The sequence below is a fragment of the Electrona antarctica genome (genome assembly GCF_951216825.1).
Source record: "Electrona antarctica genome assembly, contig: scaffold_228, whole genome shotgun sequence".
Lineage (NCBI taxonomy): Eukaryota > Metazoa > Chordata > Actinopteri > Myctophiformes > Myctophidae > Electrona > Electrona antarctica.
This window is the reverse complement of record NW_027637353.1, coordinates 183,055-201,909: the sequence shown is the minus strand read 5'-3', so window position 1 is coordinate 201,909 and position 18,855 is coordinate 183,055. Positions and strand designations below refer to the sequence as shown.

Here is an 18,855-nt window from a genome sequence, read left to right as displayed (position 1 = left end):
TTTGTATGTAGTACAGTATGTAGCTCTGTTTGTATGTAGTACAGTATGTAGCTCTGTTTGTATGTAGTACAGTATGTAGCTCTGTTTGTATGTAGTACAGTATGTAGTACAGTATGTAGCTCTGTTTGTATGTAGTACAGTATGTAGCTCTGTTTGTATGTAGTACAGTATGTAGCTCTGTTTGTATGTAGTACAGTATGTAGTACAGTATGTAGCTCTGTTTGTATGTAGTACAGTATGTAGTACAGTATGTAGTACAGTATGTAGCTCTGTTTGTATGTAGTACAGTATGTAGCTCTGTTTGTATGTAGTACAGTATGTAGTACAGTATGTAGCTCTGTTTGTATGTAGTACAGTATGTAGCTCTGTTTGTATGTAGTACAGTATGTAGTACAGTATGTAGTACAGTATGTAGCTCTGTTTGTATGTAGTACAGTATGTAGCTCTGTTTGTATGTAGTACAGTATGTAGCTCTGTTTGTATGTAGTACAGTATGTAGTACAGTATGTAGTACAGTATGTAGCTCTGTTTGTATGTAGTACAGTATGTAGTACAGTATGTAGCTCTGTTTGTATGTAGTACAGTATGTAGTACAGTATGTAGCTCTGTTTGTATGTAGTACAGTATGTAGCTCTGTTTGTATGTAGTACAGTATGTAGTACAGTATGTAGTACAGTATGTAGCTCTGTTTGTATGTAGTACAGTATGTAGTACAGTATGTAGTACAGTATGTAGTACAGTATGTAGCTCTGTTTGTATGTAGTACAGTATGTAGTACAGTATGTAGTACAGTATGTAGTACAGTATGTAGCTCTGTTTGTATGTAGTACAGTATGTAGCTCTGTTTGTATGTAGTACAGTATGTAGTACAGTATGTAGCTCTGTTTGTATGTAGTACAGTATGTAGTACAGTATGTAGTACAGTATGTAGCTCTGTTTGTATGTAGTACAGTATGTAGCTCTGTTTGTATGTAGTACAGTATGTAGTACAGTATGTAGTACAGTATGTAGCTCTGTTTGTATGTAGTACAGTATGTAGTACAGTATGTAGCTCTGTTTGTATGTAGTACAGCATGTAGTACAGTATGTAGTACAGTATGTAGTACAGTATGTAGTACAGTATGTAGCTCTGTTTGTATGTAGTACAGTATGTAGCTCTGTTTGTATGTAGTACAGTATGTAGTACAGTATGTAGCTCTGTTTGTATGTAGTACAGTATGTAGCTCTGTTTGTATGTAGTACAGTATGTAGCTCTGTTTGTATGTAGTACAGTATGTAGCTCTGTTTGTATGTAGTACAGTATGTAGCTCTGTTTGTATGTAGTACAGTATGTAGCTCTGTTTGTATGTAGTACAGTATGTAGCTCTGTTTGTATGTAGTACAGTATGTAGTACAGTATGTAGCTCTGTTCGTATGTAGTACAGTATGTAGCTCTGTTTGTATGTAGTACAGTATGTAGCTCTGTTTGTATGTAGTACAGCATGTAGTACAGTATGTAGCTCTGTTTGTATGTAGTACAGTATGTAGCTCTGTTTGTATGTAGTACAGTATGTAGTACAGTATGTAGCTCTGTTTGTATGTAGTACAGTATGTAGTACAGTATGTAGCTCTGTTTGTATGTAGTACAGTATGTAGTACAGTATGTAGCTCTGTTTGTATGTAGTACAGTATGTAGTACAGTATGTAGCTCTGTTTGTATGTAGTACAGTATGTAGTACAGTATGTAGCTCTGTTTGTATGTAGTACAGTATGTAGTACAGTATGTAGCTATGTTTGTATGTAGTACAGTATGTAGTACAGTATGTAGTACAGTATGTAGCTCTGTTTGTATGTAGTACAGTATGTAGCTCTGTTTGTATGTAGTACAGTATGTAGTACAGTATGTAGCTCTGTTTGTATGTAGTACAGTATGTAGTACAGTATGTAGCTCTGTTTGTATGTAGTACAGTATGTAGCTCTGTTTGTATGTAGTACAGTATGTAGCTCTGTTTGTATGTAGTACAGTATGTAGTACAGCATGTAGTACAGTATGTAGTACAGTATGTAGCTCTGTTTGTATGTAGTACAGTATGTAGTACAGTATGTAGCTCTGTTTGTATGTAGTACAGTATGTAGTACAGTATGTAGTACAGTATGTAGTACAGTATGTAGTACAGTATGTAGTACAGTATGTAGCTCTGTTTGTATGTAGTACAGTATGTAGTACAGCATGTAGTACAGTATGTAGTACAGTATGTAGTACAGTATGTAGTACAGTATGTAGCTCTGTTTGTATGTAGTACAGTATGTAGTACAGTATGTAGTACAGTATGTAGTACAGTATGTAGTACAGTATGTAGCTCTGTTTGTATGTAGTACAGTATGTAGCTCTGTTTGTATGTAGTACAGTATGTAGCTCTGTTTGTATGTAGTACAGTATGTAGTACAGTATGTAGTACAGTATGTAGCTCTGTTTGTATGTAGTACAGTATGTAGCTCTGTTTGTATGTAGTACAGCATGTAGTACAGTATGTAGTACAGTATGTAGCTCTGTTTGTATGTAGTACAGTATGTAGCTCTGTTTGTATGTAGTACAGTATGTAGCTCTGTTTGTATGTAGTACAGTATGTAGTACAGTATGTAGTACAGTATGTAGCTCTGTTTGTATGTAGTACAGTATGTAGCTCTGTTTGTATGTAGTACAGCATGTAGTACAGTATGTAGTACAGTATGTAGCTCTGTTTGTATGTAGTACAGTATGTAGCTCTGTTTGTATGTAGTACAGTATGTAGCTCTGTTTGTATGTAGTACAGTATGTAGTACAGTATGTAGTACAGCATGTAGTACAGTATGTAGCTCTGTTTGTATGTAGTACAGTATGTAGTACAGTATGTAGTACAGTATGTAGCTCTGTTTGTATGTAGTACAGTATGTAGCTCTGTTTGTATGTAGTACAGTATGTAGTACAGTATGTAGTACAGCATGTAGTACAGTATGTAGCTCTGTTTGTATGTAGTACAGTATGTAGTACAGTATGTAGTACAGTATGTAGTACAGTATGTAGCTCTGTTTGTATGTAGTACAGTATGTAGCTCTGTTTGTATGTAGTACAGTATGTAGTACAGTATGTAGTACAGTATGTAGCTCTGTTTGTATGTAGTACAGTATGTAGCTCTGTTTGTATGTAGTACAGTATGTAGTACAGTATGTAGTACAGCATGTAGTACAGTATGTAGCTCTGTTTGTATGTAGTACAGTATGTAGTACAGTATGTAGTACAGTATGTAGTTACAGTATGTAGCTCTGTTTGTATGTAGTACAGTATGTAGCTCTGTTTGTATGTAGTACAGTATGTAGCTCTGTTTGTATGTAGTACAGTATGTAGTACAGTATGTAGTACAGTATGTAGCTCTGTTTGTATGTAGTACAGTATGTAGCTCTGTTTGTATGTAGTACAGTATGTAGCTCTGTTTGTATGTAGTACAGTATGTAGTACAGTATGTAGTACAGTATGTAGTACAGTATGTAGTACAGTATGTAGTACAGTATGTAGCTCTGTTTGTATGTAGTACAGTATGTAGCTCTGTTTGTATGTAGTACAGTATGTAGTACAGTATGTAGTACAGTATGTAGTACAGTATGTAGCTCTGTTTGTATGTAGTACAGTATGTAGTACAGTATGTAGTACAGTATGTAGTACAGTATGTAGCTCTGTTTGTATGTAGTACAGTATGTAGTACAGTATGTAGCTCTGTTTGTATGTAGTACAGTATGTAGTACAGTATGTAGTACAGTATGTAGCTCTGTTTGTATGTAGTACAGTATGTAGTACAGTATGTAGCTCTGTTTGTATGTAGTACAGTATGTAGCTCTGTTTGTATGTAGTACAGTATGTAGTACAGTATGTAGTACAGTATGTAGCTCTGTTTGTATGTAGTACAGTATGTAGTACAGTATGTAGTACAGTATGTAGTACAGTATGTAGCTCTGTTTGTATGTAGTACAGTATGTAGCTCTGTTTGTATGTAGTACAGTATGTAGTACAGTATGTAGTACAGTATGTAGCTCTGTTTGTATGTAGTACAGTATGTAGTACAGTATGTAGTACAGTATGTAGCTCTGTTTGTATGTAGTACAGTATGTAGTACAGTATGTAGTACAGTATGTAGCTCTGTTTGTATGTAGTACAGTATGTAGTACAGTATGTAGTACAGTATGTAGTACAGTATGTAGTACAGTATGTAGTACAGTATGTAGCTCTGTTTGTATGTAGTACAGTATGTAGTACAGTATGTAGTACAGTATGTAGTACAGTATGTAGTACAGTATGTAGCTCTGTTTGTATGTAGTACAGTATGTAGTACAGTATGTAGTACAGTATGTAGTACAGTATGTAGTACAGTATGTAGCTCTGTTTGTATGTAGTACAGTATGTAGTACAGCATGTAGTACAGTATGTAGTACAGTATGTAGTACAGTATGTAGCTCTGTTTGTATGTAGTACAGTATGTAGTACAGTATGTAGTACAGTATGTAGTACAGTATGTAGTACAGTATGTAGCTCTGTTTGTATGTAGTACAGTATGTAGTACAGTATGTAGTACAGTATGTAGCTCTGTTTGTATGTAGTACAGTATGTAGCTCTGTTTGTATGTAGTACAGTATGTAGCTCTGTTTGTATGTAGTACAGTATGTAGTACAGTATGTAGTACAGCATGTAGTACAGTATGTAGTACAGTATGTAGTACAGTATGTAGTACAGTATGTAGTACAGTATGTAGTACAGTATGTAGCTCTGTTTGTATGTAGTACAGTATGTAGCTCTGTTTGTATGTAGTACAGTATGTAGTACAGTATGTAGTACAGCATGTAGTACAGTATGTAGTACAGTATGTAGTACAGTATGTAGCTCTGTTTGTATGTAGTACAGTATGTAGTACAGTATGTAGTACAGTATGTAGTACAGTATGTAGCTCTGTTTGTATGTAGTACAGTATGTAGCTCTGTTTGTATGTAGTACAGTATGTAGTACAGTATGTAGTACAGTATGTAGCTCTGTTTGTATGTAGTACAGTATGTAGCTCTGTTTGTATGTAGTACAGTATGTAGTACAGTATGTAGTACAGCATGTAGTACAGTATGTAGCTCTGTTTGTATGTAGTACAGTATGTAGTACAGTATGTAGTACAGTATGTAGTACAGTATGTAGCTCTGTTTGTATGTAGTACAGTATGTAGCTCTGTTTGTATGTAGTACAGTATGTAGCTCTGTTTGTATGTAGTACAGTATGTAGTACAGTATGTAGTACAGTATGTAGCTCTGTTTGTATGTAGTACAGTATGTAGCTCTGTTTGTATGTAGTACAGTATGTAGCTCTGTTTGTATGTAGTACAGTATGTAGTACAGTATGTAGTACAGTATGTAGTACAGTATGTAGTACAGTATGTAGTACAGTATGTAGCTCTGTTTGTATGTAGTACTGTATGTAGCTCTGTTTGTATGTAGTACAGTATGTAGTACAGTATGTAGTACAGTATGTAGTACAGTATGTAGCTCTGTTTGTATGTAGTACAGTATGTAGTACAGTATGTAGTACAGTATGTAGTACAGTATGTAGCTCTGTTTGTATGTAGTACAGTATGTAGTACAGTATGTAGCTCTGTTTGTATGTAGTACAGTATGTAGTACAGTATGTAGTACAGTATGTAGCTCTGTTTGTATGTAGTACAGTATGTAGTACAGTATGTAGCTCTGTTTGTATGTAGTACAGTATGTAGTACAGTATGTAGCTCTGTTTGTATGTAGTACAGTATGTAGTACAGTATGTAGTACAGTATGTAGCTCTGTTTGTATGTAGTACAGTATGTAGCTCTGTTTGTATGTAGTACAGTATGTAGTACAGTATGTAGTACAGTATGTAGCTCTGTTTGTATGTAGTACAGTATGTAGTACAGTATGTAGTACAGTATGTAGCTCTGTTTGTATGTAGTACAGTATGTAGCTCTGTTTGTATGTAGTACAGTATGTAGTACAGTATGTAGTACAGTATGTAGCTCTGTTTGTATGTAGTACAGTATGTAGTACAGTATGTAGCTCTGTTTGTATGTAGTACAGCATGTAGTACAGTATGTAGTACAGTATGTAGTACAGTATGTAGCTCTGTTTGTATGTAGTACAGTATGTAGCTCTGTTTGTATGTAGTACAGTATGTAGTACAGTATGTAGCTCTGTTTGTATGTAGTACAGTATGTAGTACAGTATGTAGCTCTGTTTGTATGTAGTACAGTATGTAGCTCTGTTTGTATGTAATACAGTATGTAGTACAGTATGTAGTACAGTATGTAGCTCTGTTTGTATGTAGTACAGTATGTAGTACAGTATGTAGCTCTGTTTGTATGTAGTACAGTATGTAGTACAGTATGTAGCTCTGTTTGTATGTAGTACAGTATGTAGCTCTGTTTGTATGTAGTACAGTATGTAGCTCTGTTTGTATGTAGTACAGTATGTAGTACAGTATGTAGTACAGTATGTAGCTCTGTTTGTATGTAGTACAGTATGTAGTACAGTATGTAGTACAGTATGTAGTACAGTATGTAGCTCTGTTTGTATGTAGTACAGTATGTAGTACAGTATGTAGTACAGTATGTAGTACAGTATGTAGCTCTGTTTGTATGTAGTACAGTATGTAGTACAGTATGTAGTACAGTATGTAGCTCTGTTTGTATGTAGTACAGTATGTAGCTCTGTTTGTATGTAGTACAGTATGTAGTACAGTATGTAGTACAGTATGTAGCTCTGTTTGTATGTAGTACAGTATGTAGCTCTGTTTGTATGTAGTACAGTATGTAGCTCTGTTTGTATGTAGTACAGTATGTAGCTCTGTTTGTATGTAGTACAGTATGTAGTACAGTATGTAGCTCTGTTTGTATGTAGTACAGTATGTAGTACAGTATGTAGCTCTGTTTGTATGTAGTACAGTATGTAGTACAGTATGTAGCTCTGTTTGTATGTAGTACAGTATGTAGTACAGTATGTAGCTCTGTTTGTATGTAGTACAGTATGTAGTACAGTATGTAGTACAGTATGTAGCTCTGTTTGTATGTAGTACAGTATGTAGTACAGTATGTAGTACAGTATGTAGTACAGTATGTAGCTCTGTTTGTATGTAGTACAGTATGTAGTACAGTATGTAGCTCTGTTTGTATGTAGTACAGTATGTAGCTCTGTTTGTATGTAGTACAGTATGTAGTACAGTATGTAGTACAGTATGTAGTACAGTATGTAGTACAGTATGTAGTACAGTATGTAGTACAGCATGTAGTACAGTATTTAGCTCTGTTTGTATGTAGTACAGTATGTAGCTCTGTTTGTATGTAGTACAGTATGTAGTACAGTATGTAGTACAGTATGTAGTACAGTATGTAGTACAGTATGTAGCTCTGTTTGTATGTAGTACAGTATGTAGCTCTGTTTGTATTTAGTACAGTATGTAGTACAGTATGTAGTACAGTATGTAGTACAGTATGTAGTGCAGTATGTAGTACAGTATGTAGCTCTGTTTGTATGTAGTACAGTATGTAGTACAGTATGTAGCTCTGTTTGTATGTAGTACAGTATGTAGTACAGTATGTAGTACAGTATGTAGTACAGTATGTAGTACAGTATGTAGCTCTGTTTGTATGTAGTACAGTATGTAATACAGCATGTAGTACAGTATGTAGTACAGTATGTAGTACAGTATGTAGTACAGTATGTAGTACAGTATGTAGCTCTGTTTGTATGTAGTACAGTATGTAGCTCTGTTTGTATGTAGTACAGTATGTAGTACAGTATGTAGTACAGTATGTAGTACAGTATGTAGCTCTGTTTGTATGTAGTACAGTATGTAGTACAGTATGTAGCTCTGTTTGTATGTAGTACAGTATGTAGTACAGTATGTAGTACAGTATGTAGTACAGTATGTAGCTCTGTTTGTATGTAGTACAGTATGTAGCTCTGTTTGTATGTAGTACAGTATGTAGTACAGTATGTAGTACAGTATGTAGCTCTGTTTGTATGTAGTACAGTATGTAGCTCTGTTTGTATGTAGTACAGTATGTAGTACAGTATGTAGTACAGTATGTAGTACAGTATGTAGCTCTGTTTGTATGTAGTACAGTATGTAGTACAGTATGTAGCTCTGTTTGTATGTAGTACAGTATGTAGTACAGTATGTAGTACAGTATGTAGCTCTGTTTGTATGTAGTACAGTATGTAGTACAGTATGTAGTACAGTATGTAGTACAGTATGTAGCTCTGTTTGTATGTAGTACAGTATGTAGTACAGTATGTAGCTCTGTTTGTATGTAGTACAGTATGTAGCTCTGTTTGTATGTAGTACAGTATGTAGTACAGTATGTAGTACAGTATGTAGTACAGTATGTAGTACAGTATGTAGTACAGTATGTAGTACAGCATGTAGTACAGTATTTAGCTCTGTTTGTATGTAGTACAGTATGTAGCTCTGTTTGTATGTAGTACAGTATGTAGTACAGTATGTAGTACAGTATGTAGTACAGTATGTAGTACAGTATGTAGCTCTGTTTGTATGTAGTACAGTATGTAGCTCTGTTTGTATTTAGTACAGTATGTAGTACAGTATGTAGTACAGTATGTAGTACAGTATGTAGTGCAGTATGTAGTACAGTATGTAGCTCTGTTTGTATGTAGTACAGTATGTAGTACAGTATGTAGCTCTGTTTGTATGTAGTACAGTATGTAGTACAGTATGTAGTACAGTATGTAGTACAGTATGTAGTACAGTATGTAGCTCTGTTTGTATGTAGTACAGTATGTAATACAGCATGTAGTACAGTATGTAGTACAGTATGTAGTACAGTATGTAGTACAGTATGTAGTACAGTATGTAGCTCTGTTTGTATGTAGTACAGTATGTAGCTCTGTTTGTATGTAGTACAGTATGTAGTACAGTATGTAGTACAGTATGTAGTACAGTATGTAGCTCTGTTTGTATGTAGTACAGTATGTAGTACAGTATGTAGCTCTGTTTGTATGTAGTACAGTATGTAGTACAGTATGTAGTACAGTATGTAGTACAGTATGTAGCTCTGTTTGTATGTAGTACAGTATGTAGCTCTGTTTGTATGTAGTACAGTATGTAGTACAGTATGTAGTACAGTATGTAGTACAGTATGTAGTACAGTATGTAGCTCTGTTTGTATGTAGTACAGTATGTAGTACAGTATGTAGTACAGTATGTAGCTCTGTTTGTATGTAGTACAGTATGTAGTACAGTATGTAGTACAGTATGTAGTACAGTATGTAGTACAGTATGTAGCTCTGTTTGTATGTAGTACAGTATGTAGTACAGTATGTAGCTCTGTTTGTATGTAGTACAGTATGTAGTACAGTATGTAGCTCTGTTTGTATGTAGTACAGTATGTAGTACAGTATGTAGTACAGTATGTAGTACAGTATGTAGCTCTGTTTGTATGTAGTACAGTATGTAGTACAGTATGTAGCTCTGTTTGTATGTAGTACAGTATGTAGTACAGTATGTAGCTCTGTTTGTATGTAGTACAGTATGTAGTACAGTATGTAGCTCTGTTTGTATGTAGTACAGTATGTAGTACAGTATGTAGTACAGTATGTAGCTCTGTTTGTATGTAGTACAGTATGTAGCTCTGTTTGTATGTAGTACAGTATGTAGTACAGTATGTAGTACAGTCTGTAGCTCTGTTTGTATGTAGTACAGTATGTAGTACAGTATGTAGTACAGTATGTAGTACAGTCATTTAGTTTCCATTTAGTTTTCGTCAGTGGAAAAAGGTAGTCGACGAACATTTTTCGTCTTAATTTTAGTCGACAAAAACAACACTGCATGTGAAAGGACAGGTGACTCAAGGTGTTTCTAGGGGTCACGTAAAGGTCGGCCAGCTGGACACCGCTGGGCTGACCTCATCTTGACCTCAGGTGACGGCCGCTTGTTTTGAGATCAAATTAAGGTCGACCTCAAAGCCCCAGACAGTGACCTCGGTGACCTCATCTCGCCGTGGGACGCTGACCTCTCACGACCTCGTGACGTTGTGGCGGTCGTGCTAACGGCACTGTGGTCACATGACTGAACCGCTGTGGTGTACTGTACTTAAGTACACATTTTGAGGTATTTGTACTTGAATATTTCCAATTTCCAGTACTTTTACTTCTACTCCACTACATCTCAGAGCCACAATTTGTACTTTTACTCCACTATAATTATTTGAAAACTTTAGTTACTAGTTACTTTGGCGATTTTAATTTTGATTAGAAAACATTACATTAACAACTTCAACCCTATACATTTCGGCCATTTGAAAATGGACGCAATGCGTTGCGACGCATTGAGAGCTTGTAGATCGGCTATTTTCAATAGATTTTCTACACATTTTGAGCTTGTTAACACCTTGGATGTCCAAGCCGGAGTTCTCCGTCCAAGTTCAAGGTCATGGTCAAGTGCCCAACACGGAGATTAATGATAACAAAACCGTTCGCATCGCTCTAGAGCCTTGGAGCGCTTGTTGCCCGATCCGATGACGTGTCAAAAAGTGACACGTCATCGAAAATCTCCCCTGCCTGTTTAGCTGACAAAAACTAAACGAAAACTCCCGATCTAAATCATCCCGTCTAATTCTGAAAAAAAGATCCTGTGTTAGACGGCGCTCAGCGGTCCAGTCGCTAGTCGCGATAGATTTATTATTACCTCCCGTTGTTGTCGATCGACTCTAGAGTGGTGTGGCTATTGTTAGCTTCTACACAGACATGCACACCAGCTTCCGGTGCGCTGGTAAAAGTGGTCTGTGCGCTACAAATGATGGGCACCCTGGATGAAATGGATTATATAGTTCCGGGCTTCTAAGGTGTTAAATGGGACATTCTGCACAATGAGTACTTTTAATTTTAGTACTTTAAGTACATTTTGATGCCGATACTTTTGTACTTTTACTCAAGTACATTTTAATTTCCGTACTTTTACTTGTAACGAAGTAGTTCTAAATGGCAGTATTGGTACTTTTACTGAAGTAAAACAATTGAGTACTTTTTCCACCACTGCCTAACCGCTGTGGTCACATGACCTAATCACGCCTTTCACATCACTGTTGAGTTTCACAGCTTCAGTTATATTACTTACTTATTACTTATTTGTTACTTATTACAGCTTTACTTATGTCTTCTGAGTGAAATACTGTTCAGTTATATTATTACTTATTACTTATTACTTATTGTTACAGCTTTACTTATGTCTTCTGGGTGAAATACTGTTCAGTTATATTATTACTTATTACTTATTGTTACAGCTTTACTTATGTCTTCTGGGTGAAATACTGTTCAGTTATATTATTACTTATTACTTATTGTTACAGCTTTACTTATGTCTTCTGGGTGAAATACTGTTCAGTTATATTATTACTTATTACTTATTGTTACAGCTTTACTTATGTCTTCTGGGTGAAACACTGCAACATAGAAGTACTCTGCTAGTAGTACTCTGCTAGTAGTACTCTGCTAGTAGTACTCTGCTAGTAGTACTCTGCTAGTAGTACTCTGCTAGTAGTAAGTAAAAGTCCGGAATTCAACCTTTACTTGAGTAAAAGTACAAAAGTATTGGCATCAACATGTACTTAAAGTACCAAAATAGAGAATACTCATTATGCAGAATGTTCATTTTACACGTTTTCAAATTTATAAAATGTATAAACAAATGATTTGAAAAAAGAAAAGAAAATAGCAGATCTACAAGACCGCAACACATTGTGTGCTTGTAGTCAGATTTGCTATTTTCAGATTGCAACTACACATGAAATTACTTGTGTTTTAGTTCTACTGGATCTCTTCTCCACTAGTCCCTCCCTGACATTTAGTTCTACTGGATCTCTTCTCCACTAGTCCCTCCCTGACATTTAGTTCTACTGGATCTCTTCTCCACTAGTCCCTCCCTGACATTTAGTTCTACTGGATCTCTTCTCCACTGGTCCCTCCCTGACATTTAGTTCTACTGGATCTCTTCTCCACTAGTCCCTCCCTGACATTTAGTTCTACTGGATCTCTTCTCCACTAGTCCCTCCCTGACATTTAGTTCTACTGGATCTCTTCTCCACTGGTCCCTCCCTGACATTTAGTTCTACTGGATCTCTTCTCCACTAGTCCCTCCCTGACATTTAGTTCTACTGGATCTCTTCTCCACTAGTCCCTCCCTGACATTTAGTTCTACTGGATCTCTTCTCCACTAGTCCCTCCCTGACATTTAGTTCTACTGGATCTCTTCTCCACTAGTCCCTCCCTGACATTTAGTTCTACTGGATCTCTTCTCCACTAGTCCCTCCCTGACATTTAGTTCTACTGGATCTCTTCTCCACTGGTCCCTCCCTGACATTTAGTTCTACTGGATCTCTTCTCCACTAGTCCCTCCTTGACATTTAGTTCTACTGGATCTCTTCTCCACTAGTCCCTCCCTGACATTTAGTTCTACTGGATCTCTTCTCCACTGGTCCCTCCCTGACATTTAGTTCTACTGGATCTCTTCTCCACTGGTCCCTCCCTGACATTTAGTTCTACTGGATCTCTTCTCCACTGGTCCCTCCCTGACATTTAGTTCTACTGGATCTCTTCTCCACTGGTCCCTCCCTGACATTTAGTTCTACTGGATCTCTTCTCCACTGGTCCCTCCCTGACATTTAGTTCTACTGGATCTCTTCTCCACTGGTCCCTCCCTGACATTTAGTTCTACTGGATCTCTTCTCCACTGGTCCCTCCCTGACATTTAGTTCTACTGGATCTCTTCTCCACTGGTCCCTCCCTGACATTTAGTTCTACTGGATCTCTTCTCCACTGGTCCCTCCCTGACATTTAGTTCTACTGGATCTCTTCTCCACTGGTCCCTCCCTGACATTTAGTTCTACTTGATCTCTTCTCCACTGGTCCCTCCCTGACATTTAGTTCTACTGGATCTCTTCTCCACTGGTCCCTCCCTGACATTTAGTTCTACTGGATCTCTTCTCCACTGGTCCCTCCCTGACATTTAGTTCTACTGGATCTCTTCTCCACTAGTCCCTCCCTGACATTTAGTTCTACTGGATCTCTTCTCCACTAGTCCCTCCCTGACATTTAGTTCTACTGGATCTCTTCTCCACTAGTCCCTCCCTGACATTTAGTTCTACTGGATCTCTTCTCCACTAGTCCCTCCCTGACATTTAGTTCTACTGGATCTCTTCTCCACTAGTCCCTCCCTGACATTTAGTTCTACTGGATCTCTTATACACTAGTCCCTCCCTGACATTTAGTTCTACTGGATCTCTTCTCCACTAGTCCCTCCCTGACATTTAGTTCTACTGGATCTCTTCTCCACTAGTCCCTCCCTGACATTTAGTTCTACTGGATCTCTTCTCCACTAGTCCCTCCCTGACATTTAGTTCTACTGGATCTCTTCTCCACTAGTCCCTCCCTGACATTTAGTTCTACTGGATCTCTTCTCCACTAGTCCCTCCCTGACATTTAGTTCTACTGGATCTCTTCAACAACATATTGATACTGTATGTATGAAGTCTATGAAGATGCTTGGTATTTTGAGAAAAATCTGCCCTTTTGTTCTTCATGTCACTTAACACTCTATTATAGCTTAATTTTCCCTCATATTAATTACTGTAATATTGTCTGGGCTGCTACATATTCAACACATCTCTCTAAATTACTGATCATTCAAAAAAGGTTTCTAAGAATGATTTCACATTCAAATCGGTATGAGCCGTCTGCCCCGCTCTTTATCAAATATTCACTATTACCCATTGACAAAGTAAACATTTTTCAGACCTGTTTATTTATGTTTAAATTCAAAAAATGCATACAAGACATTCCCTCTTCTTTTCACAATTTTTTCCGTGTTACTTCTGACATTCACTCCTACCCCACAAGGCAAAGAGATGATTTTGAATTACCTTTTTGTCGTACTTCCAAACATCAATCTTTCATCAAATTTAGAGGCCCTCATCTATGGAATTCCCTAGATGCTTCACTTAAATCCTCATTATCCTTGTCAATATTCAAAAAACATCTAAAGAAATATCTTATGTCTTCCTCTCTGTAGATTACATGACATTTAGTTCTACTGGATCTCTTCTCCACTAGTCCCTCCCTGACATTTAGTTCTACTGGATCTCTTCTCCACTAGTCCCTCCCTGACATTTAGTTCTACTGGATCTCTTCTCCACTAGTCCCTCCCTGACATTTAGTTCTACTGGATCTCTTCTCCACTAGTCCCTCCCTGACATTTAGTTCTACTGGATCTCTTCTCCACTAGTCCCTCCCTGACATTTAGTTCTACTGGATCTCTTCTCCACTAGTCCCTCCCTGACATTTAGTTCTACTGGATCTCTTCTCCACTAGTCCCTCCCTGACATTTAGTTCTACTGGATCTCTTCTCCACTAGTCCCTCCCTGACATTTAGTTCTACTGGATCTCTTATACACTAGTCCCTCCCTGACATTTAGTTCTACTGGATCTCTTCTCCACTAGTCCCTCCCTGACATTTAGTTCTACTGGATCTCTTCTCCACTAGTCCCTCCCTGACATTTAGTTCTACTGGATCTCTTCTCCACTAGTCCCTCCCTGACATTTAGTTCTACTGGATCTCTTCTCCACTAGTCCCTCCCTGACATTTAGTTCTACTGGATCTCTTCTCCACTAGTCCCTCCCTGACATTTAGTTCTACTGGATCTCTTCAACAACATATTGATACTGTATGTATGAAGTCTATGAAGATGCTTGGTATTTTGAGAAAAATCTGCCCTTTTGTTCTTCATGTCACTTAACACTCTATTATAGCTTAATTTTCCCTCATATTAATTACTGTAATATTGTCTGGGCTGCTACATATTCAACACATCTCTCTAAATTACTGATCATTCAAAAAAGGTTTCTAAGAATGATTTCACATTCAAATCGGTATGAGCCGTCTGCCCCGCTCTTTATCAAATATTCACTATTACCCATTGACAAAGTAAACATTTTTCAGACCTGTTTATTTATGTTTAATTCAAAAAATGCATACAAGACATTCCCTCTTCTTTTCACAATTTTTTCCGTGTTACTTCTGACATTCACTCCTACCCCACAAGGCAAAGAGATGATTTTGAATTACCTTTTTGTCGTACTTCCAAACATCAATCTTTCATCAAATTTAGAGGCCCTCATCTATGGAATTCCCTAGATGCTTCACTTAAATCCTCATTATCCTTGTCAATATTCAAAAAACATCTAAAGAAATATCTTATGTCTTCCTCTCTGTAGATTACATGACATTTAGTTCTACTGGATCTCTTCTCCACTAGTCCCTCCCTGACATTTAGTTCTACTGGATCTCTTCTCCACTAGTCCCCCCTGACATTTAGTTCTACTGGATCTCTTCTCCACTAGTCCCTCCCTGACATTTAGTTCTACTGGATCTCTTCTCCACTAGTCCCTCCCTGACATTTAGTTCTACTGGATCTCTTCTCCACTAGTCCCTCCCTGACATTTAGTTCTACTGGATCTCTTCTCCACTAGTCCCTCCCTGACATTTTAGTCTGTTTTTATCTGTTATATTTAGTCTCATTTAATTTAGTTTATATTCTGTTTTCTGTCAGTGAAAAAAAGGTAGTCGACAAACATTTTTCGTCATAGTTTTAGTCGACGACATCAACACTATTCTCTGGTCCAATCAGGTGCTAGAGTTTGAGGGGCGTGGCTTAATGTGTCCCTCTCATCCTATCAGGTGCTCCCTCTCATCCAATCAGGTCCTGGAGATCGAGGGGGCGTGTCTTTATGTGTCCTCCTCTGGTCCAATCAAGTGCTAGAGATTGAGGGGGTGTGTCTAAATGTGTCCCTCTCCTCCAATCAGGTGTTGGAGATCGAGAAGCGTGACGCGGGCGACCTGAGGGGCGTGTCCAGCCACCAGACACAGGAAGTGCTGCAGTGCGAGCTGACGGCCGCGGAGTTCGCCAACGCTCTGGGACTGAAAGCTGATTCGCTGTTCGTCGACTCCATGTTTACACTCAGCGACAAGGACGGGAACGGATACCTGTCCTTCCAGGAGTTCCTGGATGTCATGGTGATCTTCATGAAGGGTAAGGATGACCAAATATGGTCATCTGTATGAAGGGAATAATGACCAAATATGGTCATCTGTATGAAGGGTGAGGATGACCAAATATGGTCATCGTCATGAAGGGAAGAATGACCAAATATGGTCATCTGTATGAAGGGTAAGGATGACCAAATATGGTCATCTGTATGAAGGGTAAGGATGACCAAATATGGTCATCTGTATGAAGGGTGAGGATGACCAAATATGGTCATCGTCATGAAGGGAAGAATGACCAAATATGGTCATCTGTATGAAGGGTAAGGATGACCAAATATGGTCATATTCATGAAAGGTAAGAATGACCAAATATGGTCATCTTCATGAAGGGTAAGGATGACCAAATATGGTCATCTATATGAAGGGAAGAATTACCAAATATGGTCATCTTCATGAAGGGTAAGGATGACCAAATATGGTCTTCTTCATGAAGGGTAAGGATGACCAAATATGGTCATCTTCATGAAGGGTGAGGATGACCAAATATGGTCATATTTATGAAGGGTAAGGATGACCAAATATGGTATTTATATCTATAGGTTCAGAATCCATTCCAGACTAATGTTCTCCACGTTTTGCAGAAGTCCATTCTAGGGTGATGTTCTCTCCATGTTTTACAGAAGTCCATTCCAGTCTGATGTTATCTCCATGTTTTACAGAAGTCCATTCCAGTGTGATGTTATCTCCATGTTTTACAGAAGTCCATTCCAGTCTGATGTTATCTCCATGTTTTACAGAAGTCCATTCCAGTCTGATGTTCTCTCCATGTTTTGCAGAAGTCCATTCCAGTCTGATGTTATCTCCATGTTTTGCAGAAGTCCATTCCAGTCTGATGTTCTCTCCATGTTTTACAGAAGTCCATTCCAGTCTGATGTTCTCTCCATGTTTTACAGAAGTCCATTCCAGTGTGATGTTCTCCATGTTTTACAGAAGTCCATTCCAGTGTGATGTTCTCTCCATGTTTTACAGAAGTCCATTCCAGTGTGATGTTCTCTCCATGTTTTACAGAAGTCCATTCCAGTCTGATGTTCTCTCCATGTTTTACAGAAGTCCATTCCAGTCTGATGTTCTCTCCATGTTTTACAGAAGTCCATTCCAGTGTGATGTTCTCCATGTTTTGCAGAAGTCCATTCCAGTGTGATGTTCTCTCCATGTTTTACAGAAGTCCATTCCAGTGTGATGTTATCTCCATGTTTTACAGAAGTCCATTCCAGTGTGATGTTCTCTCCATGTTTTACAGAAGTCCATTCCAGTCTGATGTTCTCTCCATGTTTTACAGAAGTCCATTCCAGTGTGATGTTCTCCATGTTTTACAGAAGTCCATTCCAGTGTGATGTTCTCTCCATGTTTTACAGAAGTCCATTCCAGTGTGATGTTCTCTCCATGTTTTACAGAAGTCCATTCCAGTCTGATGTTCTCTCCATGTTTTACAGAAGTCCATTCCAGTCTGATGTTCTCTCCATGTTTTACAGAAGTCCATTCCAGTGTGATGTTCTCCATGTTTTGCAGAAGTCCATTCCAGTGTGATGTTCTCTCCATGTTTTACAGAAGTCCATTCCAGTGTGATGTTATCTCCATGTTTTACAGAAGTCCATTCCAGTGTGATGTTATCTCCATGTTTTACAGAAGTCTATTCCAGTGTGATGTTATCTCCATGTTTTACAGAAGTCCATTCCAGTGTGATGTTCTCTCCATGTTTTACAGAAGTCCATTCCAGTGTGATGTTCTCCATGTTTTACAGAAGTCCATTCCAGTGTGATGTTCTCCATGTTTTGCAGAAGTCCATTCCAGTGTGATGTTATCTCCATGTTTTGCAGAAGTCCATTCCAGTGTGATGTTATCTCCATGTTTTGCAGAAGTCCATTCCAGTGTGATGTTCTCCATGTTTTACAGAAGTCCATTCCAGTCTGATGTTATCTCCATGTTTTACAGAAGTCCATTCCAGTCTGATGTTCTCTCCATGTTTTACAGAAGTCCATTCCAGTGTGATGTTCTCTCCATGTTTTGCAGAAGTCCATTCCAGTCTGATGTTCTCTCCATGTTTTACAGAAGTCCATTCCAGTCTGATGTTCTCCATGTTTTGCAGGTTCTCCAGAAGACAAGTCCAGACTGCTGTTCTCGATGCACGACGTCGGAGGACGAGGTTTCCTCACTAAGGAGGAGTTCTGTAGAATGCTCAGGTTAATATAATATAACACTAATTATTATAATTAATAACAGGTTACTATAACTAGACCTGTACGTGCCTGTCGGCCTCCGGCCTACTTGAGAACGATGCAACTTGGGAACCTAATAATACCCGTTGTCAACTTGTCATAGCACCCGTTTTAACTGTCTGTCTGTGTCCCTTTTGTGCCCATACTGTATAGAGCGTCGCAGTCCCGCCTCCTACCCTGGACCAGGAAATGAAATCCAATGCATTATTCTCATAGACATTTCTTAAAGTATTTATTTAAAGACGGTTACGCCGCGGACAAAGCCAACTCGAGTCGTGACAACTCATGACAACACAAACAATATTTTGGACCAAACAAATAATTAGAAAGAAGACAAAAACGGCAGGTTACAACACTTTTTTTTTTGTTTTTCTTCTTTGTAATTATTTGTTTGGTCCAAAATATTGTTTGTGTTGTCATGAGTTGTCACGACTCGAGTTGGCTTTGTCCACGGCGTAACCGTCTTTAAATAAATACTTTAAGAAATGTCTATGAGAATAATGCATTGGG

At 38.0% G+C, this 18,855-nt stretch overlaps 1 protein-coding gene across 1 annotated transcript in view; it reads left to right on the top strand.

The window, feature by feature from the left end:
- Nucleotides 1–18,855, top strand: part of LOC306918979 (dual oxidase 1-like) — a gene marked incomplete at its 5' end in the record, with an annotated part of 62,076 nt that overhangs the window by 17,854 nt on the left and 25,367 nt on the right. The window contains 2 exons of the mRNA XM_079531815.1: nt 15,887–16,112; nt 18,216–18,309. Of these exons, the coding sequence (XP_079387941.1) occupies nt 15,887–16,112; nt 18,216–18,309 (320 nt within the window). The remainder of the gene's footprint in view (nt 1–15,886; nt 16,113–18,215; nt 18,310–18,855) is intronic.